The following is a 23191-nucleotide window of genomic DNA, read 5'->3' as shown; positions in this document are numbered from 1 at the left end:
TCATGGAATAACCCCACAGGTACATTAAACAATATTCTGTTGCTCATACAGCAGCCAATGACTTCCTCTCTATAACCAAATAATTCCTCTCAGAATCAGTCAGAGGCGGAGGCAAAACCCACAGTTTTTCCACCCTGTTTGTGCAGCGTTGACGACAATACAGCATCCACGCCTACAGCACTACTATCTACCATAAGTATAGATACGAGTCTGGTAACAAATGGAGTCAATACCTTGGCAGAGAAAATGTTGTGCTTTATGTTATCAAAAGATCTCTGTTGATCTTCTCTCGACACATATTTGCAACCTTTCCTCAACAATTTTTTTATATGCTCAGTCATCTCTGCAGAATTCTTGACAAATTTCACATAGTACTCGAGAAGTCTCAGGAAGGACCTCAATTGGCCCATATCTGTTGGAACAGGTGCCTTTCTTATTGTCTACTCCAGAAGATATTTTTTCAGTTTAACATCGGAGATTGCCAATGTGTACCCCAGATATTCAACCTCCTCAACACAAAACTTGCATGTTTCTTTTCTTGAGTGTTAAGCCAGCTTCAGCAATCGTTTTGTAAGATTCTTTGATGATAATAACTTCATCCGTCCAATGTTCGCAGTACTTTGTGCTCCCTCTGATTTTTCCTAGTCCATCGTCAGACCCGGAGACATTATGTCATCCTTTAGATTTGCAAACACACACCACTGTGTAATAATGTGAAAGTGTATGCAGGGGCACTAGGACCTGCGGAGTAAAGGGGGTGTGGCTTGCAGGCTGATGGAGGCAGACGCGTGAGTTCCAAGCTCTACGCCGGCCCCGTGAATTATCCGACCTAATGACAGTCCTAATATTTGGACTGCTCTGTGGGTTGTGGGCCCGGTCTGAGAGGAGCTGAGTGTGTGGGGGGCTCACAGCTGAACGAGTGCCTGTATATGCCCCAGCAGTGGGAGCGCAGAGACTGGAGATGGCCTGAGGCCCTGAACTGCTCTTCGGGATGGGCTCCTTGTGCGATCACCGGCTGGGAGCAGCGGTGGTTGGCTCGAGAGACGCTGATCCTGGGATGTCTCGGGCAGCCTACTTGTTGCACGGGAGGCCCCACATCTGAGAACTGATAGCATTGGGAGCGCTTGTGGGTAAGTGTTGCCATACACGCCATCTGTTGAACCGAGCACTGGAATTGGTAGGGGCTTTCCCAAATGTTAACCCTGGGGTCTCTTTGCTGTGGCTAAAAATCTGGGCACTCCAGGAACTCGAGCTGGCTTTTGGCGCATAAGCTCCGAATTACTTAATACCACGAGAAGGCTGGCGCCCCCCCGGGACATCTGGCCTTAGAAACGCTGCCCGAGGGGAGAGCCCTGACCTGAAGACGCAATTCTGATCTCCGGCTGCAGGATGGGGAAGCCTAGAGGGAAGCTTCAGACAACCCCGCCGGACCAAGAAGACGTGGGGCAGGAGGAGAAACGACCGCATTCTCTTGACGGGCCAGGGGACGCATGAGTGCAACAGCAATTGGCCCGTATACTCCAGGCTATCACTGATACAAGGGAGGCCCTACATCAGGACATTGTAACAGTGTCGATGGGCCTGGGGCTTCTGCGGGCTGAGCGCGCCAAGTTGGCGGACAGAGTGGAACAGGCCGAATCCTCGCTGGCGACTCTGGAACTGGCACTGAAGACCATCGTTGCCCAAGTAGGAGACGTCACCCGCAGACTTTCGGCGCTAGAGAAAAGGGCCGAGGACGCCGAAGGGAGAAATCGGAGGAATAACATCTGAGTTTTGGGTCTTCCAGAGGGAATTGAGGGGTCCAACATGGTCCAGTATCCAGAGGATTGGCTCTGTGACAAGGAAGCGCCGGAGGGACTGACGCAGTTCTACACGTTGGAAAGGGCTCTTCGAGTACCGGCCTGACGCTTGGCACCGGGTCGCCCTCCCCGTCCAGTGGTGGCCAGGCTTCTTCACTACAAGGATAGGGACCACCTTCTGCAGATGGCGCGTACGGTCGGACCATATACAGTGGACAATAACAAGGCTTCTATCTTTCCGGATTATACATTGGTGGTCCAGCGCCGCTGTGCGTCTTACCTAGCTGTCAAGAGGGCGCTCCGGGACGAGGAGCTTCAATATTCACTGATATTTCCAGCCTGATTTCGGATTATCCTCGATGGTACAATGCACTTTTGTGAGGATCCGTCTGAGGCATGGGACTGGCTGGAAACATATAAGGCAAAAGGCCGGCTGGGGACACTGGGACTAGTGTCCCCTTGAGGCGATTGCCGCAGCGTCGACGCAGGCCGCAGCGGCATCCGGTCACTTCGAAGGCGCCCAACACTTCCCAGACAGAGAGGGCGAGAAATGAAGCGCTACGTGCAGTATCGGCATTGCTCTGGGATCTTGCAAAAGGGTTCGGGGACTGGCACAGGAACAGATGGATCAGCTGCAGGCACGAACACGGACGAGTCACGGGCTAATAGGCTGCAGATGCCACATGTCACACCAGGAACTGCGGATGATTTTGCCTAATATTGTTAATCATGTTTAGGGCTTCCGGTTTTATGGTATTTATTTTTTTTCCATTTCCGTCTGGATATTTTTAAAAGACGACGCTGCAGCTAGTATTTTTCCACATTTATTTAAATTGACAAGAAGTGTATTTGTGAGGGGGTGGGGCAAACTTTATTATTTTCGTTGGTGCATTGAAAAATACTTTTCTTGTGAAGCTATCACCAACAGGTGTGTGGGGGGGGGGGGGGAGGCAGTTCATGGGACTTTATTTCTTGTTTACTTATTTAAAAATGTATCTATTTAAAAATCATATAGACCGGATAATTGAAATTTTAAGTTTGTTTTGCCATGTCGGCATAATATCCAACCTAATTAACGAAACTGAAATTGCATGCTCAATAAAACATTAATAAATCCTGCTGTAGTGTGGGGAAAAAACTAGGGAAAACGTATTCGCTTTTCTAGGCAAAGTATATATGAGATAAATAATTGTATGTAATGGTTCAGTGTGCATTTGAGATGTAATACAGTCCTGCACTGCAATGCAAGGGATCTATAGGAGGTGGAATGATACAAAATAACAGCCTATGGCCAGAGGTGAGAAGGAAATGGTCTTTTGTGAGCAGCCAGACCCCAGTCTGTCTAGATTTTAAATATTTGGTAACAATAGGTGAATAATTGGGGCACTGTTAAGCCGGGCCTAAAAAGAGCATATCTGGGCTTACTAACTGCATAATGTCTTCTGTACATAGGTAAGGGTGTCATAGCATAAGCACCTACAGGGATCAGCGTTCATACTTGGGACAAGTACTGAGAACAGAATGATAATGATAGCTAGGGGTCTCCTTCCCTCAGAACACCTCATCACAGTAGAAACAAGAGACTTTGGTACTAATCCCGGCTTCCCAACTAGGCCGTATTTCCGTGCTCCTGGGCAAGTCACTTCGGCTTCATACCTCCCCTGACGAAACTCAGTTCATCTATTGTAAAGAACACTTACAAAAAAAATCTTTTCCTTTTGGATAATTTAGATATGGGAACTGGAGTACGGAGGAATATAATGCTATGTCTGTCATGATGTCACTGTAACTGTAACTAATTAAACATCTGTTTTTTCAAAACTCCCCATGAGGCTGAAAGCATGCTTCGCAGCACGTCTTGGGCATGGCGACCTTTCTCTTTCACAATACCTCCCCCCTACGTTGTGTGTGGCAGCCCGGGCTGAGACAGCTTCCCGGGCACACAGCCGCACCGGAGTACTTCACAGGTCTTTAAAAGACCATTCACTTGTTAACGAGGCTTTGTTTAAATACTGATAACACCAGAGGCGATTGCTCTGTGAGCAATCACCATACCATCCTGTTTTATAACTCTCTGCTGGAGCATGGCAGCGCCGCAAAATGTGCTAGTGTTTTCCCGTTTTTACATATAAATACAGACAAAGGAAAACTTGTTTTCCATCTGTATTTATATGTAGAAAATCTGTTTAAACGGAAAACCGGGTGCCCTAATCTTGCTTTGATTTCCTTGCAGGCTGTTGGACGAGCTAAGTGCCTTATTGTTGTTAGTATTCTGTGCCTCAGGTCTTTGTGGTGGGGTGGCTTGTGGGCTGAGCACGGATGGGTGTTGGGTGCTCCTGCTGGTGGGACACCTTCCGGGGATGGAAGTGGATTGTACAAAATGGGGCATAGGTGTGGTCTTTTTTTTGTAACTTCATAGCCGGTATTGGACGGTCTGCAGCCACTTTCCCCATTGTTCCTCTGTAGCTACTAGAGGGAAGTCAGTTTAGAGTAGTTTAGATGGGGACTAATGTTTAATGCCTGCCCTGGGGTGGGGTTGTTGGGGTTGTTTCTTTTACAGTGAGGGAATGTTCCAGGGTGCATGGCGTAACTGTTAAAATTAGTTGTATGGAGTCAGTGTGATCCACCACCAAGGGTTCGATATCTCATTTGAAATGTTTATCTTGGAATGTTAGAGGTATGCACACCATGATACGGCAGAATAAAATACACGCATACTTAGTCCATAGAGGGGTCCAATTGGCTTTTCATCAGGAAACGCATATAGCGCCAAAAGAAGATGTGGCATTGCAGCGTAGATGGAGAGGGCAGACGTACTCCGCCTTTGCACAAGGGGTCCCGATATGGGTCAGGGCGTGTGTCCCTTTTCAACCAACTCGACAACTGAGGGATCCGGAGGGTCGTTATATATTGGTTGCAGGGCAGCTAAATGGTAGGGATGTAGTACTGGGCAGCATATATGTGCCAAACACGGCACAATCAGCCCTTTTCACACAATTGTCTGGAAATTCGCTCCGTTCTTAACTGGGTCAGTACTACTGGGTGGGGATTTCAACTCTGTCGCGGATGTACACCCTCTCCTCCCGGACGCACCTACACATGTTCTTTCAAGGATTAGGCGGGAATGGCAGCGTAATTGGGGACTGATAGACACCTGGAGGGCGCACCATCTGACTGACCAGGATTATTCGTTTTTTCCTGCCATACACGACCTCCATGTTTGACTGGATGCGATGCTTTGCTCTCCTGACATACATGCCATAGTGCAACACAGCGAATACCTAACTAGAACACTATCTGACCATAACCCATTATTAATATGTGTGAATGTATTGCCTGATCACCTCAAAATTCCGACTTGGAGATTGAACCCAGAATCGCTGGAAGATCCAGCATTTCACGCAGTGGTGGGAACTGGCATTACTGATTATTTTCAGAATAACACTGGTACTGCACCATCGCTAATGGTGGAGTGGGACGCATTTAAAAAGTGTAATACGGGGACACTGTATAGCGTATAAGCTGGGACTGCGTAGAGTGCTATTGCAGGATTTGGAGAGGGCGGACCACAAGTTGCAGGACAATAAGAGGGAGAGGCCAGGGCATCCAGATTGGCAACAAGACTTACTAGCAGAAAATTAGGAGGTCGCAGTAGAGGTGGCGTGCATACGCTGCTTTGACTATAAAAACTATGCTGTACGGGCTCATGCAGAGCGCGATAAATCTGGGGCGCTGTTGGCATGGCTAGCTAATCCAGCGCAAAGAGGGACAGTCATTTTAGAACTCGCAGCACTAGATCATGAGAAGGCGGAGCTACTGGGTCAGGACATTACCCTGGGAGAGGTCCGTGGCGCGATTAAGCATATGACCCGGAAGAAAAGTCCTGGTGTGGATGGGCTCCCGGTGGAATTTTAGAGGGCGAATGTTGACCTGCTGACCCCTAGGTTGGTGACACTGTATAATACTGCGAAGAAAGAGCTCGTTTTGCCTGCCAGCACCTGAGAGGCGTTAATTATACCGTTGCTAAAACTGGGTAAGCCCCCCCCCATGACAGGACAGCTTATCGCCCATTACCAATGCTGACCACGGATTATAAAATCCCGAGTCGGATCCTGGCGACCCGCCTACTCCCATATATGGTCCACCTAATACACACGGATCAAGCGGGATTTATACCAACACGGAATATGGCCCAGAATGTTCGGCGCCTTATTGCTATATTAGAGGCAGACACCTACCACAAAGAGTCTGCTGCCATAATGGCGATAGATATTGAAAAGGCCTTTGATAGCTTGGAATGGCCATATTTGTTCCAAGTTATGCGGTAATTTGGATTGGGAGATGGTTTTATAGATTGGACCTCTCTTTTGTATAAACAGGCCACAGCGCGGGTGAAGATTGGAATGATTATATCCGATACTTGTTTTGTGGGTCGCGGGACGAGACAGGGTTGTCCCCTTTCCCCTATGCTGTTCGCCATGGCGCCGCTGGCGGCACGGGCTAGGACGGGCTTGCACTATTCGGGATTGAGAGTACAAGTGCAAATTCACCATATCGCATTATATGCCGATGATCTTCTTCTGTTTTTGGCGGATGTAGAGGGTGCCCTTCGTGGCGCGAAGACGTTATTGGCAGACATCGGCAAGATTGCCGGTCTGAAGGTAAATTGGACAAAGACTTGCCTGTTCCCTAGGGCGCTACAATCTGAGGACCGAGAATATACGCAGGAGGTGCACTGGGAGCGACAATGTCTGACGTACCTTGGCACTCTCATATATCACACCCAAACTGACTTATTGGAGGGTAACGTGGGAAGGGCCATAAGAGCATCTCAAGATGATAGCGCTCCCCAGGTTGCTGTATTATTTCAGAACAGTGCCGATTTGGATCCCCACATCGGTTTTTAAGCAACTACAGTCGAAGGTGGTTGGGTTTCTTTGGGCTGGGGGAAGACGGAGAGTGGCCCTTACTGCATTTATGAGGCCACGATCGGAGGGTGGACTGGCGGTCCCCGATTTTGAGGCGTATTTGGCAGCGCAGCTGCAGTGGCTTACTCAGGCGGTGGCACGGTTGTTTCGCAATGATGATGATGGAGTGAATAATCAGCTAGCTAGACAAATCCTCTATAAACTGTTGTTGCAATTACCACTCCCAGCCTCCTCTTGCCTTGAGAGATGAGTACGTTTAAGCTTTGCTGGAATAGGAGTCACAGACGCACACAAATAGTACGCCCGTATGCCCCTGAAGTCCCGTTGGCGGTATATAGTGCTCTGCTGCATGGCGGCGCTTTGGGACTGGGCAGAGAGGGAGTTGATCACCATAGGGGATCTATTTGAAGATGGCTCCGTGATTCCATATGAAGTATTGCAAGACAGATATGAACTGCCTCGGGAGACTACTTATTACACTTAGCGCTCATAACTGGAAAATGGGACTCGGAGAACCGCCCACCTCCATGGTTTGTCAGTATGTAGTCCTAGCTGCCAGCACCGTCAAGGCAGTTACTTGTTTGTATCGCCGAATGACAACTGAATGACTGACCCCACTAGTAACGCTCTGGCGGCGATGGGAAGTGGACTTAGGGAATAAAATTCCTGAGACAGCATTGGCAGGACTAGTGGAGAGTGCATGGAAAAGCACTCGGAATGCACGTTTCCAGCGAGTACATTTCTTTATTCTTCATCGAACATACCTTACACCTGAAAAAATTAATAAATATTTTAATGTGACCTCTGCAATATGCCCGCGTTTCAGGACGGTAGGAGCGGATTTCTGTCATATGCTGTGGAACTGCCCGCAACTGGACACGTTCTGGGAGGAGGTGGCTGCTCTCTTGCATGTTGTTACGGATAGGACATAGAACCCATCATAGGCCTCTGTTTGCTGCACTGGTTCCCCCATACCTCTAGGAACAAGATAATAAGTACATTTATAGACCTGGGGCTTTTATTGGCGAAAAGGGATATACCAACTCACTGGAAAGCCACGAAGGGCCCTAGTTTTCAGAGATGGCGTACCGAGTTTCTTAAATGAGCGGAATGCGAGGGTGCCACGTGGCTACAGGTGGCAACCCGCTCAAAAAGTGAAAAGGCGATGGAGCTGGCGAGGGCCTGGGAGGCACTAGTACACTTACTGAAAACACCTCACACAGACACTGATGAAGACTCGAGTACACCAGAGGTGGAGACTCCTCCTTAAGGGGATGGCTTCAATGCTTGCTCTCCTGCTGCTACCTCTGATAACACAGACTAGCTTCCTGAATTACTGTGGTGAGCACATCTGCTATTGACACACCTATGACTTGCCTTTATACATGGTTTACAATTATTGTAACGCCATTCGGGTGTGGGGAGGGATAAGTGGGAGGGAACGGGATTGCATATCATGTTATTTGATACATTGAGAAATGGGTAACTGCAACCACATGGTACTGACGGAAACGCTATTTGCAGAATCCTTGATTGCTGTTATGATGCTTCAAGTATTGACAGTATGCTTTGGTCCGTATTTTCCATATCTTCTAAGACCGAATCTCCTGAGGCGGATAGCCGGGAGAAGCACTAACTGCATTTGTCTGTGTTTTTAAACTAACTTTATTCTGTTGGTATTTTGCGCTGTCACACGACCTACCTGGGTATTCCTCCCGCCTTCACCGACGCCGCGGCCACGCCCACTCTTAGGCCACGCCCCCTCCCGCCCTCCTAGCTTCATAAGCGCTGATTGCTAGCGCTTCGTGAAGACCGAATCTCCTGAGGCGGATAGCCTGGAGAAGAACTAACTGCATTTGTCTGTGTTTTTAAACTAACTTTATTCTGTTGCTATTTTGCGCTGTCACACGACCTACCTGGGTATTCCTCCCGCCTTCACCGACGCCGAGGCTGCGGCCACGCCCACTCTTAGGCCACGCCCCCTCCCGCCCCCACGGGCGTATATAGATGTGTAACTTCAGGAAGCGCAGCGGACGAGCGCAGCGGGAGCGCCGTTTGCGCGCCGAAGGCGCGCCTAAGGCAAGCCCGTCTGAACGGCTTCAACTGGTGGAAATACTATATTCAGTAGACGATGAACCAGACATAATCCACAAGTTCCCAAAACTTTTCACAGGGCTGGGGAAGATGGCTCACTTTCAGGTTTGCCTGCACATCAATGAACGAGTGACACCCATAGCCCAGCATCACAGAAAAATACCTTTCCATCTTCAACAGGCTGTGGAGGAGGACCTGCAAGATCTTCTCCGGGCAGACATTATTGAGAGAACTTCGGGAGACACTCCCTAGGTGTCGCCAGTGGTCATACTACCCAAAAAAGGATCAGATGGCAAAGTACTTCTATGTGTCGACATGAGAACACCAAATACGGCCATCGAGAGGGAGAGGCACCCTGGACTTCACATTAGCGACATGATCACGTCAATGAATGGGGCGCAAATATTCTACAAACTAGATCTGAATAAGGGCTATCACCAGCTTGAACTTCATGACAAATCGAGATATATTAGATGCTATGGGGTCCCAAGGGTGAGCTGGTCTTCAAACCACAATGCTTTCACACAAATAGGGCTACCCGAGATTTTCTTGCAAAATTTATTTCATGTTATGTATCCCTTCTGACCCTACTCAACACAATGTTTTTTGTTGGACATACAAAAAAAAAATGATTGAATGTCTTCACACACCACCAGGTGTCATGCTTCATCATAGGATAACCCACAATCTCCAAAAACCCAGTTTGATGGAGAGTGGGCCTTCACCAAGATACAGGGAGGCACTTCCAACTACGAGCGAACCGTTTACCTATATATGCTAAAAACCAATGTAGCATCGTCTCTCTGGGAGAAAGGAGCAGATGCAATCAGGTTTTTTGTGGGGAACGCACTTTGATGAAAGAGTGAATACAGGAGTTTCGGATCTCTCCCTCCCGGGGGCCCTGAAGACCCATCAGTGGGGTACATATGGGCCAGATATAAAGGAAGTGACACGTCACTCTTTGTTTGACAGTGGTAAAACTAATGTATGTTTGCCATATTAAGATCCTGTGTTTCCGTCCTGAAGAATGCCACGGACTCACGAGCCATCAGGCAGAAACATGTCGACTGTACAGTGGTGATATGATGGGGTACTAATTCCCCACGATTGGTTTTAATACCAAGTGTCATTCCTAGTTCATAAAAGGGATCAGTAGGACGCCCATTGGTTTTTAGCATTTTTGGTGCAGGGAACATCAACTAGAAGCATGCCGTCAACCTCGGCTGTTTTTAAAGTGGCATCTTTTAAAGACATTTGTGCAGCAGCGACATAGGCTTCGTCCAAAACTCTTATTTTCTACTACAGGCTTTGCATTGGAGAAATGTAGCGTCTTCTTTTGAGGGAGCGGTGCTGCCATCGTTTAATTCTTTATTTCAAATACATGCATTGGATGTAGCATTAGAGAGTTTGTTCATTTTTTACATGGGACAATTTTATCCAGCTTTGGTATATGCTCACCACATGAGGACTGCAAGGAGTCAATGCTCAGATTACTTCACGATAAGCTTCATTGTTTTGAATCATAGTCTTCCTCTTCACAGTCCCTCCTCCTCCGTCGGGATGAGGAATACATTTGCAACTTTAATGTTATCTTGCTTTGTTATTACAGAAAGAGTTTTACTTCTCCTCTCCTAAGTAGCCTGATACAGGAAGTGTTAGAGTAGGTCATATTTGGAGCTTTAGGAGGGGAGATGGGCTCTTTTATTTGTATAGGGGACATCTGCGAACAGGAGAATATTGCTCACCATGTCAGAACTGTGAGGAGAAAGAAGGAATCGGAGTAATGAAGCTTACCAATAAGTAATCTGAGCAATAATATTTGTAACCGTAAAAATGCCCATTCTTTCACGTATCACATGGAAGGACCTGGAAGTGAGCCTATTTTCACCTTTCTTGTTGGTGCAAGATTCAACAGCCCCCAACCTCTATAGCTGCGAGGCACTCCCCCACCATTTCGTTTGATAGGGTGGAGGCTGGCCGAGCTCGAAGATTTGTTTTTAAATTCTTGATGTTATGAATTTTACCTTGGCTGCTATGGATTTCAGCCTTATATGAAGTCTGTCTAATTGCAAAATCAGTTTGTTTCTCTCATACAGCTATACATTTCTGCAGGGTACAGCCTGACAGAGTTGAAACTTTCGTGAAAACATGTGTTTAGCCAGGGGTTTGGATGTTGCACTTAGCATGATGAAATTCTAGTCCGTGTTCTGGAGGTTTAAAAAAAAAAAAAAGAAAAAGGCGCTTGTGCCTAAAGTGCACCCACGCAAACCTGACCACCGTCAGACGGAGTGAGAACCCATACTCATACCCACAGCAGTAAGGCTGAAGGGTTGAGTCTTTACAGTGATAAAGTGTATAGATATCCCAGCAACATTTAACATTTAGTGGTGCGCAAACAGTCTTAGCCTTTATACAGATCTCTTTCCATCCTTTTGTCCTTTAAAAAGATTCCAGAAAGTGTTGGTTATTACAAAGTTTTTAATTGCAATTTAGGATATAAACTGTTAATTTTTGTAAAAGAGAAAATATATACATTTGATCAATGTTGATTTCAGATGCGCAGCTTTTTAAGTGCAGTGGCGTCCAGCGACAAATTAAACTGATGAGACGAATATTTAACCCACGGACAATAAATAAAAAATGAAGAAAAAAATCCAGATGTGCCTTTAGACAACGCCAAATCTCTTAATCGTGGTCTGTTTTAAACAGTAGGGCTCATTTACGAGCCCCTTGAGGTGCCATGCGTCACTTTCAACATGGGAAAAGGTGACGTACCAGCAGGGTCTTGTAAATAAGCTCCAGTGCTTATAACAGGCCACGATTAAGAGCTCTGGAGTTGATACTGAAGGCACTGCAAGTTTCTCACAGTGCCTGTCAGTGAGTTAAATCGACTTAAAATAAAAAAATAAAAGATTTACTTACTCACTGCCACAAGCTTGGTACTGGCTCCCAGAGCAGCATCCAGCGCCCCTCCACCAATCTAGGTGCTGCATTCATGCTCCTCGGGCAGCATGAGGCATGAGAGAAGTAACCGGATTAGTTTGAGTGTGCTGGTTCAATGCTCCTTCAAGCACCGGGGATGGTGGGGGGGTGATCTGTGCTTGCTCTCCATTCAGGTGTCGAAGACAGCTCGAGTTGGAGGTGTTTAAAGAGTGCATGTCAGGCTGGCAGTCACAAGACAGATGGCCAAAGTGACATGCGCACTTTAAACTGACATGCGCACTTTAAACTGAAATGCACACTGTTCCTACGGGCTGCTGACCCTGCCCTCAGACTTGGCAGCTGCCAGAATGAAAAATAAAATGGTAATACATTTGTTTTATTACCATTTTCTTTTTGATGTTTTCTGCACTCGCACCAGAGGGGGTGACGCTACTCTGCCCTCATGGAGGCACCGCCGTTGGATTTTTGGAGTGCACCAGGAACTACAATTTTAAGTCTACGAATTCCAAACCAGTCATTGTCTATCTTCAGCTGAATTACCAGGCTGGGTGGAAACACGGAGCAGCCTTAAGAAAGAGGGGAGGACTAGAGAGGCAGCAGCATAGACTAGTAACAATGCGGGCAGAAACTGAGATACAAACTTCTTGCAATGATCGCTCAGTAGAATTGCACGCTGTGCGGAGCAGTGCACACCTACATAACAAGCCCTAGCAGGGATGCGGCAGAGCCAGGCCCCTTAGAGGAAGCACTTGCAAGTCCTGCAAATGAGGGCTGAAGTGAAGTATGGCAAGAAGGAGAGCACCTAGAATCAGGATCTAAAGAAGGATGGACAAACAGCAGCTGAAAAGGGATGGGGGGGGATAGAGACAGGCCCTTCACTTTTCAACATGGTTTGCTTTCTAAAATATGTAAGAATGTTTGGTTACAGGTGTTGTTATTGTCTTTGTCTGCTGTGGGTGGGGCACTTTGTGCTTGTGGGCAGAATAACTGCAAATACAGAGTGCAGTGTGCTGCACTTTGTTTTATTATTATTTACACTCAAGTGAGAAATATACATTGCCATAATTTGTGCAAATTTCTTAAGCTTTTCACTTTTTCACAGCAGAGATTTAAAAACATATCAGCTGCTTTTGACATACCTCTCTGATAATTTGGGCTTCTTTCAGATGATTTATTACGAATTAATGTTTATAGGTGAAGCATGCATGACTACTTAGGGGAAAACAATTAGACTGACTTTACTTCTGAAGAAAATAAATTTTTGCAAATTGGACACATTTGTCGGTAAGCATGTACAGCTTGTGTACGTTTCAGGTAAGACTAAACCGAGACAATATAAACAAAGACAAATACTGAAAACCTTGGAGAATAGTAACAGTATCCCATGAATCCATACTTGACAAGGAGTGGCCAGGAGGAGGGAAGACTTGCATGATGTGTAAATAACATTCATCCAAAACATACGCCCTAAAGTCCAGGGCTGTGTGCCAAGACAATGACCCATTTAGGTTAAAAGGCACCAATAACAATGGGATCAAACAAGAAACACATCTGTAGAAACCACTGCTGCATGAATCCAGGGCGCACACTCTTTCCAATGTGATCTGCAAAATAATTCCTGCATGCCTGGACCCTTACGGAGCCCCACTAATACCTCAGGGGAGACCTGCAGCACGGACATGGGTATCAATCGGTGATCCCAACAGGCTCCTCTACTGTGCTCCAGCACTAGGAACACTACAGACATAATGTACATCTTGGAAAATGTAAACATGAACCAGATGCTTGTGATGATCAAGAGCTGAGTAAATCTTACTCTTTAGCACGGTCATACTGCCTCCCCTTTGCCCATCTCTTTCACTGCTGCACAGTACTAGGAATCTGAAGCTTCTTGCAGTTTTGCCATATGAGCCCGAAGCCTTCCTGCTAACCAAGCTTTGATCAACAGTGTGCTCTGAGAGCGTGTCAATAATGTCTGGTAATGCCATAAAGGCTCCATAGAGTCCTGCTAATACACCTCACTCACATGTGGTTATGGCTTTGGAACCTTCAACCCAATCCTGGACCCCTCTGAAGGAGAAATAGGCTTACCATAGGATAGAATGTGATGGTCAAGTACGCTGCGATCAGTAAAAGGCACATAAAACCACCTACGGCATCTGAACAGCATGCAGTCAAACTGAAACATCTCAAATAAATAAGGATTCCATTGCTGACAAACATCTTGCACACAAGCTAAAGTGATGTCTAGGTAAACATTCCAAATGCTTTGTCAAAGACGCGGGTTACTAAAACCTTCCTAGGCATAAAAAGCAGATGTGAAGCAAACTGGATTATACATATATTAAAACTCTGCTGTGAGATAATGTATAGAAGATTAAGTGGTTGGTTCCTCACAGAGGAGAATGAGCTACAAAATCCCAACCTTGGCCACTGGTGCCCAAAATGGCAAGTTGCCACCAATTCCTGCAGAGGTAAGCAAGCAGTGCTTGGAATCCTTCTTCCAAAGGGTTGTGCTGTTGTGTGCATGTAGTGCAGAGCTGCAAGAGGGAAGTAATCTGTATGCTGGTTACAGTGAATGTTTTATAGCATGGCAGCGGCTTCATAGATCATAAAGGCGTATTTAGGCAATTATGGAAAGAGAATGCCAAAAAGCTGGACCCAGATATTGCAAAGGCACGCCCAAGCTTGATGCCGCTTTTGGGTATCTTTAAATCACACCAGTTCACCAATCAGCCTTGAACTTGCACACCCCAAGACGCGCTACTGTATAATGGACTTTCCAAATACCTACATGAAAATATTTCTTGCTGGTTCATGAACAGAACTACACTGAGCCAACCATCACAGCAGATCCACATCTCGCCAGTTGCAATAAATGAAAGGACTGAAATATCCATTTGGGCTCCGGCCCATAATTGGGCCTTTTGGGATTCTTTGCAGGATAAGGACTATGCAGGTTGAGATGAAAAGTATGAAGTGTGCATATATGATCAGCCAATTTCAGCTTACGGTTGTTCTCATCCTGCACTTTCCATTGTTCAGAACGGACTCCTTCCTTCTCCCCCACATCACGCGTCCCCAGGGTGTAGCTATCGAGGAGTCTTCTTAAAGAAAGAGTCTAGGGTCATGTTGGCGTCATGTTTGGGGCGCTTGGCACTAGAGGACGGGGTGCTCTTGCCCTTGCTCTTGCCTCTTAGTGGTGAGGACAGTGCAGGACTGGGTGAAGCAGTGATGCTGGAAGAGCTGGGTGTCGAAAAGGAGTTCTGGAGGTCTAGGGCAAAATGGAAATCCATGTGTTCAGGAAGCTCCCAAACCACGACCTTCTCGCTGCACTTCTCACACTGCACCAGATCTTCTGCATCAACAGGAGGCAAGACCTGGAAGGACAACGCACCGTCCGCAGGAGATTCCGGAGTGTCACCCACATCAGGAGAGGCTACAACCTTTGCCTCACTGGCCGAATTATATTCACCATCTTCAGTTTCAATGAAATCCAAACTGTTTTCATCCACAGTTTCATCATCTGATGTGAAGCTTGTAGACTCAAACATGGAAAGATTGTTTTGGGATGAGAGATTTGTTTCATGGGTGTTTCCGAGGCTTGGCCTCTTTAGTAATTCTGGAGCTCTGCCCTGAAATGACCCATTCTCACTAGGGAATTCCACGGATGGTGCAACATTCTCACTGGATTCAGGATCTGAGCCTGGTGTGGACAGATTTAAAGTGTTCATAGAGTACAGTGCTGTTCCAGTGCCAGGAAGGGATGATATTTTATTATCAAATGACTTCCTCTTTTCTTTAGCCCTTTCAAACATTGCCTTGATTGCACTGGGTGGTTTTGGACTAGGCATCGGCTTTCTTGGACGTTCAATGGGCGCAGGTAGGTGAGCTGCTGCAGTAGAGGTAGAACCGCAGGTCAAGGAGGCTCCAGCCTTTTGAGTACAGGATGCGTCACTGGTCAAGAAGCCGGTGATGCCCCCTTTAGAAGGTGTCAGCGTCTCACAAAACTTGCCTGCAGAGAGCTGTATCAATGTGAGTGGAGGTGACCTAGAAAAAGTTACAAAATAAAGTATCAAGTTAGGTTTCAAAAAAGAATATTTGTACACATCCTTTCCCTATAGATACGGTTCATGCCTAGGCATGCTAAAGGTAATCAATGGTAGCGGTACCTGCTATAGCACTACTAATGGATACAATGCTTGTAAATGGGGGCCGAAAGCATGGAACAAGCTTACCACTGTTTTCCTTCATGTTACGTGTGGAATAGTTGAGGAAAGATTATTTTTGGAATCCTGAGCATTCTTGACTCTTCGGCACAGTTCAAAATTAGCAGCAGACCAGGAGCCGAAGGCTCCTGTAATTAGAAGCAGCAATTTATTGTTGTGTCTTTGACTGCATGTCCTTTAATACATTCAAGTGAAGCTGAAACAGCTCCACTAGCAACTGATGGAGAATTCTGCACTCGTTTACTGCTCACCAGTGCTTTCACATCTCACATTTTTATGTGTGTGCAAAGGAGGGGGTTTATACATATCCTGCAATGGACGCAGACACTGAGCAGGAAGAGGCCGTCGCCTCCTTGTGACTTTCCTGATGTATTGCCCTGCATCCTCAGACCCCTTTTCCCCCCCATCAACTGTGATGGGACACAAAATCCCACACAACTTCATACATTTTCCCCTCTGGCTTCCAATGAGCCTAAGAACATGTGCAGGATCTGGCAGGCCGTGTGCACACTGCAGTGGAGCATGTGCAGAGCATTGTAGAGTGTGTGCAGGGCAGAGTTTGGACAGTGAAGGTCAAAGACGTTTAATGTTTTGTCGATTTAATTGCTCAGCCTCTATCACAAAAGTTGGAGCCACTGTAGAAAGATATGGAACTGGGGGTTATTTAGCAGATCCCTGAGCTGCTGAATAAACACCAATGTTCATAACCTTGTTGAACTCACTAAATGTGCCAGATTTCAACTTGCGCCACCCTAACATATATCTGCATTTGGGATATCCTCCACAGAGTAAATAGCCCTACTAACCAGGCTACCAAAATCCTGCCCAACTCCTCTCAAAGCCATCATCCACTCTGCAGCCAGGTTCATCGCCCAAACGAAAACAACTGACAGAATCAGTCATTTCTGCATCTCGCTACCAAACCTTACAATTAAAGTGTGTTCTGCCTAAAAAAACGAATGCCACAGATATTGGGCCATTCACCTTAAATTACCACTTATCCTGCTCACACACTGTAATTGTCTAGTAAGTAAGGATCCTAAGAAACAAAACTCATTAATACACCTCATTACAAATGTGTGTCCCTTGGTCCCCAGATAAAAAACACATGCCCTTTCAAATGATTTAAGAAATGCTGCCTCACCACACACCCAGGCCAAAAAAATACATCTTTTAAAAACGTCCTAATCACTTAAGCAGAAACTCAAACAATATACATACTTTCCACATATCTTACAACTGTGTCGCTAACAGAATGTACACATGCCACACAGAAGCAGATACTGCACATTTCGTGTATATGCATACACCGCCACACGAGGCTCAAGTGGACATTGGTCGACATTTTAGGCAGGCTGCTCATTCTACCTACAACTGCTTACTGTCTACAATTTTATTTTTATTCCATATTCCTTAATGGTGTATGGCTGGGGTCCACAAATACATTTTTCATCCTTCTAGCGTTCAACTATATTATACATGTCCAATGCAGCTTTATGGTAAAGCTCAGTCATCCCTGCAGGGTTTAGTAGCACTACATCAAACATGACTAAAATAAAATAAACAGAAATTTATTGTTGCAGGGATTCTGCTCATGCACAGAACTATGCGCAGGAAACCAGGACCTCAGTGAATTGCGGTGTACCAAAAACTCGCCTCAGTACCCAGAACCCCTATCCGACTAGCATCAGTGTCTCATTCGCTCTTCGTATCATCTCGAAGCTACCAATGATTAGACAACCCAGAACATGCGACTTAGAGTACTCTCAGGAATGGTGGGAATCAGAAATACCTGTTCGTTATTATTCTCATATCAGTCCACAACAAGAGCAATCAGAGACACAGTAAAGTTTAAAACGTTCATTTTATAAACTACGTGTCCTAAGATGCAGGACCTTGGCTAACATAAGCAGACAAATGATTAAAAATAAAACCATCAGCATTGTTACAATACCATACAAAATGAAGGGAGAAATCATATTACAAATGATAGTGGAATACAACCACCCTCCCTTCGCTAGTAAGCTAGTATTATTAGACTAATAGAAGGTCTCTAGGTTTGAATGGGGAACTCCATACTGTAAATATCAGCTTAGGTGAATCACATCACAGGATTAGCTTTGCTCTGTGCCTGGAAACGTTCTTCTCCAGAATGTGTGTCTAATGCATGCAAACTGCAATATTAAAGGCGCTCGAGTGTCAGATATTTGCAGTTGTGTGCGTGTTATGGCTAGAGCGTGGGCCGATGAACCTGAATTCAAAAGCATACATTGTTTGTTGGCCCTGACTGTTTCTGCACACAATGTTCAGACCAAGGTCGCGGTGCACGTCTAGGGATGTGAACAACAGACAGTTCTCATGTGAAGAAAAGGCAGGTAAGCAGTTTTCATATAATAACATCGATCTGCAGTGTCGTGTGCAAAAGCACCAAAAGTTTCAAGATGGCGTTTCTAACTTCTAAGACGCTTATGCTAACATAGCAATGTGTGCATCTAAAACTCCGTCTCCACTACAATATAACTTACCCTTAAATCAGAAAGAATAATATTCTAAGCTGTGCAGCTTTGATCCTCAAAGATGTCCATCCAAATTTGTAATACCCAGAATTTGAAACTGATTGTAGATGGTGCCTTCGCCGGCAGTAGCAAACTCTACTCATCAGAAAACCCATGCCAGATTGGCTGAATGCTCAGTTCATGCATTAATGAAAGTAGCTGCTCTTCTGCGTGGGTGTGCGGGCAGCCAGTGGGTGTTCGGTGAAGGGGTGTAGGGAGTGCGCCTCTTGTAAGAACATCACCTACTGACTTCCTGCTGTGCTCACTGACCCCAGGAAGAACTCCTCCTCCTGACTTCCTGTTGTGTTCATTGAGCTTTGAAAGAAGATTTCCAACTGGCACACCCCATTCAGAAATAAGGCTATGCATATGGGTACACAGAAAAGCACTCACCACGCCATCTGGTGGGCTCCAGCAGCATTGCACGCCTTTAAAACAATGAAGGCATCACTGCAGATCTTCTCCGCTTCATAGCGCGCCAGGGCACAGCAGCGCGACTGGCTATTTGCTCGTTTGTCGCCTTGCACTCGAATGCTCACGGTCAGCAGCTTCGCCACCCGATTGTTCTGTTGGGGAGAAAAACAGGGACGAGTTCACGGAATGGATTAAAGGCCTGGAACCACAAGAATATGCTGTTCTCAAACAGAACAATCTCCCTTTACAAGTTTATTGCACCTCCTTAGTGTCATCTTGGACCAGACACAGCGGAGAGGCTCTGGTAGCCGTCATTGATCTGGGGCCCGATTATGTATGTGCGCACTTTCCTTGTTTGCACCTGGCACAACAGTTGTGCCGGGTGCAAACAGGGAGATTGCGCCCTATTACACGGAATGTGCTGCTCCCAGGGCAGCGCATTCAGGTGAAAGATGGAGGACCTGCTTTGAAGCCGCTCCGTGTTTCACAGTGCAGGCGGCAACTCGCCTGCACTTTTAAGGAGGATTAGAAATCCCGTTGCAGGTGGATGCAGTGAGTGACTGCACCACCTGCATTGGGATGTATGGTGGTCCATGGAACCCCCTTTTATCTCTCCATAGGGCTACTATCAAGGGGCGAACTGTCAAGTGCGCCCCCTGACAGCTTCTTTGCCTCTGCACCCGAATCTTTAATACGGGGCGGGAGCAAATGCAACGGAATTTCCCCCATGCAAATGAGGCAACGCCCTCTTAGCACCAGCACTTTTGATATCACAGAAGGGGCCGCACAAGCATCTGCGGTCCCTTCTGTAATACCAAAGCGCGCCGGGGATGTGTAAAGTGGTCGCAAATGCCCATTGTGCCCCTGGGGTACTTTGTGTAGTACGACCCCTGGTAGCCAAATGTAGATTCTGAAGAGTTACATCGTGAGGAAGGATTATAAATCACAGATCTTTCGAAGGACTGGTACAATAAGCCAGAAGGGACGGCCCCCCTATGCTCTATGCCTACCCGGGGTCATATTACAGAACACAACACTCTTTGTTTGCACCGGGAGCACCTTTCAAATGGTACGCTTGGCGCAAACAAAGCGAACGCGCTGTATCATATTGAATGTGTTGCACCCAGGGCAGCCACAAAGTCGTGCTGCCCTGGGTGCAGTGCATTGACATGAAATACGGAGCGGCATTGAAGCACCTGCCTCAATGGGATGTCTGGAGGGGGGTGTCCATAGTACCCCCTTTGCACTCTCCACAGGGCTGCTATCAGGTGGCACACTGACACTGTCCGTGCACCTCCTGACAGCTTCTCTGCATCCGTGTCTACAATACGGCGCGGGCGCAGAGGCCAAGGGTTTCCCTAATTTGAACCCTTTGTGTGCCAGCACCATCTGTATTACAGAAAGGGCCGCACAAGCTTCTGCTGCCCTATCTGAAACACCCAAGTGCCCCAAGGGCATGCAAAGCGGGAGCAGATGCCCACTGCGCCTCCAGGGCACTTTCCATTATATGGTCCCTGGTTGCCAGCTTGTAGCCCTAACCCAGACACCCCAGGCTCACACAGAAGCTTAGTTGTTTCTACGAATGAGGATACAGAGTTTGCAGCACCCGCGGCACGTACAGTGCAAACACACAGCTAACTTTGTGTACATAGCTGGCAAGTTTTCAGACTGCTTATGTGTGACATTCCCATGGCTTCAGTGTGTGTATGAGTGACATTTCATTGCCAAATGTGTGAAAAGTCAAGTGACATGTTAACACAAGGAAGTCAAACTATAAAGTCTATTAAAACCGACAAACATTGCAAATTACCCCCTTTTGAGCAATATAAAACTCTGGAAAAGCCCTGTTTAGGGGCTAAATGGCATTATGTGAAATGCTGGCTTCCCAACTTCACCAGACTGTGGGATCCTAAGCAAATATTTTATCATGGAAAGGTGTCAGCATATGCACGACAACCGCTCTTTTTCTCTACCTGGGAGCCTCTGATAGGTTACCCAACAGCTGCAGACTCGCAGGGGATACTGGGAACCACACCGTTGCGCTAAGAAAGCTTCAAGCAATAACGAGAGGCGATGAGGGGTTGTGAGTGCATGACAATGCATTTCAATGCGGTGATGCGGGAGCCAGCATTGAAATGTGTTAGTGTCACTTGTAATGTGTGGCACTTGGCAGTACTGTGTGTAATAGGGCTACAAGGGCACTACGTATAGATTAGCTTTACCCAATGGGTCCATACAGAAATGGGTTACTGTTGCCTCTCGCAGGCACTACACCCAGTCACCAGGCCAGCCCTCTTGTTTTCTCCAGACAAAGTAGTACTGATGATCCAGAACTCTGGGATGAATTAGGAAGTAGGCAGTACAAGTTACCTTTTTTATTCATACACTCTAGATACTTAAGAGACCTGAACAAGACAAGAACGTCTGGGCACCGAGGCTATAAAAACATGAATATTTTTTTGGTTAGGGGTAATGTGAGGCGGGAGGGGGATACGGGAACAGTGGAATTGATACCAAGACAAACTCATGTTTACAATGTAGCTTTGCTACAAACTATGAAATCGGCGCTCGTGGCTGCAAGATCTTTCCTTACAAGGTCTAAACTTCGAGAACATAATTGACAGCGGAGGGTAAAAGGGAGTGGGCTTCTTCTCCAGATTCCAGTAGCACAAACTGCACCCATTTGGTCTTAATATGGAATAGATTCCTTCCTGCTTCAATCCTTTCCAAGTTCTCGTATGTCGATTACATAATTCAACCAGGTTACAGGGGGAAGTTCTCACTCATCCTGTGTTTGGGTCAAACACTTTCTAGAAGCAGAAACGGTGCCTTAGATTGTAATTTATACTTTCAGAATGGATGGTGCAGAAAAACAACCTAACCGCCTGTCAAATACTTAAAAAAAAAAATAAAAGAAGTTTGTACGTTTTGTGGTCGTATCTAGATTGAGTCTTGCAACAATAGTAGATTCGTGGAATTTAGCCCCTGACCAGCCTGACCCACACTGTAGAAAAGGCAAAGGAATGACTTGCTGGATGTGTTGTGGACTTGTGCAAATCCCCAAAGCACTCACAACGGTAGCTTTAAAAGTGGGCTATTCATAATCAAATAAAACTCCCTTCACAGCTGGCATTCTTCCAGGAAGAGGGAAAGAGAGCATGGCTGTGACGACCCTCATTATTCCATCATTGTCCCCTGCTTTGCCCTTTTCCGCTTCATGTGTGCTGTATAGACAGCGACCTCTGGCCCTACTCAAGATAAGCAGAAGGGGGAGGAGACAACATAAGCTAGAGGTCAAAAGAATGGAATAGCGAGAAATACAAAATAGAGGGGGGGAAAAAGAGAGTGAGGGAAAGAGATACCAGGGTAAAAAGAGAAGGTGAAGTTAATACAGAGAGAGCGCGAGAAAAGAGAAGAGTTAGAAATAGAGAATTAGGAAATTTTTTAGAATGGATGAAGAAAGGTGTAGAGAGCTACAGAAAGGAAGAAGGAAATGTAGAGAGAATGTGTGAGTTATAGAGAGAGGTAAAGTAGAAAGATGCAAACAAGAGGCAGACATGTATAAAGAGATAAAGACAGATGGGGTGAAAAGACAGGCAACATGAGAAGTGACGTAAAGACAGGTCAGGTAAAGAGTAGTGAGGCACAGAGAAAGGAAGAGAGCAGTGAAGGTGATCTCACATACAGAGTTAGGTACACACACCGAGTGAGGGGGGCTAATGATAGCAAAGAGATGAGGCAGAGACAGAGACATAGCTAGAAAGAAGTAAGGTACTTACAGAGATGAGGTAGAGGGAACAGCAGTAGACACTGAATGAATGGCAAGGAATATTGAGTTCTAGGTATTGAAAGACTGCGTACAGTTAATTTACAGGTATCTACATTTTTTGGGATGTTATCAAAAAAATTACTGCCTGCAGCCTCCCTTTTCATACTTACAGCACACCAGCAAGATTGTAAAATAATATGACCAACTCCTCTCATTTTTCAGTCAGTGAAAGAAAAGTAAACACCAACCCCTATATTAAAAAAAACATAAGAAGCAATGTGTCCGAATACATAACCTGACATTTAACCTGTGTCTTTGAGGAGCAGTAAATGCGACAAGATAAACACTGAATTAATAGGCATCTTTATTTATTGCTTGGACATTCATGACACACCCAAAAAAACGGCTTGCGACCCACAATTGCGTGGCAATCCACAGTTTTGGGAAACACTTTTTCAGT

The 23191-nt window shown here is 46.1% G+C and overlaps 1 protein-coding gene across 3 annotated transcripts in view; it reads right to left on the bottom strand.

Annotated features, from left to right (window-relative positions):
- Positions 1–11281: 11281 nt before the first annotated feature.
- The window catches only part of POLH (DNA polymerase eta), a 59272-nt gene continuing 47362 nt past the window's right edge, over positions 11282–23191 (bottom strand). For all 3 annotated transcript variants that reach the window (XM_085610335.1, XM_085610336.1, XM_085610337.1), the window contains 2 exons: positions 18942–19114; positions 11282–15814 (listed from right to left, as the gene is read on the bottom strand). In XM_085610335.1, the coding sequence (XP_085466461.1) occupies positions 14857–15814; positions 18942–19114 (1131 nt within the window). In that variant the 3' untranslated portion in view covers positions 11282–14856. The remainder of the gene's footprint in view (positions 15815–18941; positions 19115–23191) is intronic.

The sequence above is a fragment of the Triturus cristatus genome, chromosome 6 (genome assembly GCF_964204655.1).
Source record: "Triturus cristatus chromosome 6, aTriCri1.1, whole genome shotgun sequence".
In the NCBI taxonomy this organism is placed as follows: domain Eukaryota; kingdom Metazoa; phylum Chordata; class Amphibia; order Caudata; family Salamandridae; genus Triturus; species Triturus cristatus.
The sequence above is the reverse complement of the archived record's forward strand: the minus strand, read 5'-3'. Positions and strand labels throughout refer to the sequence as shown.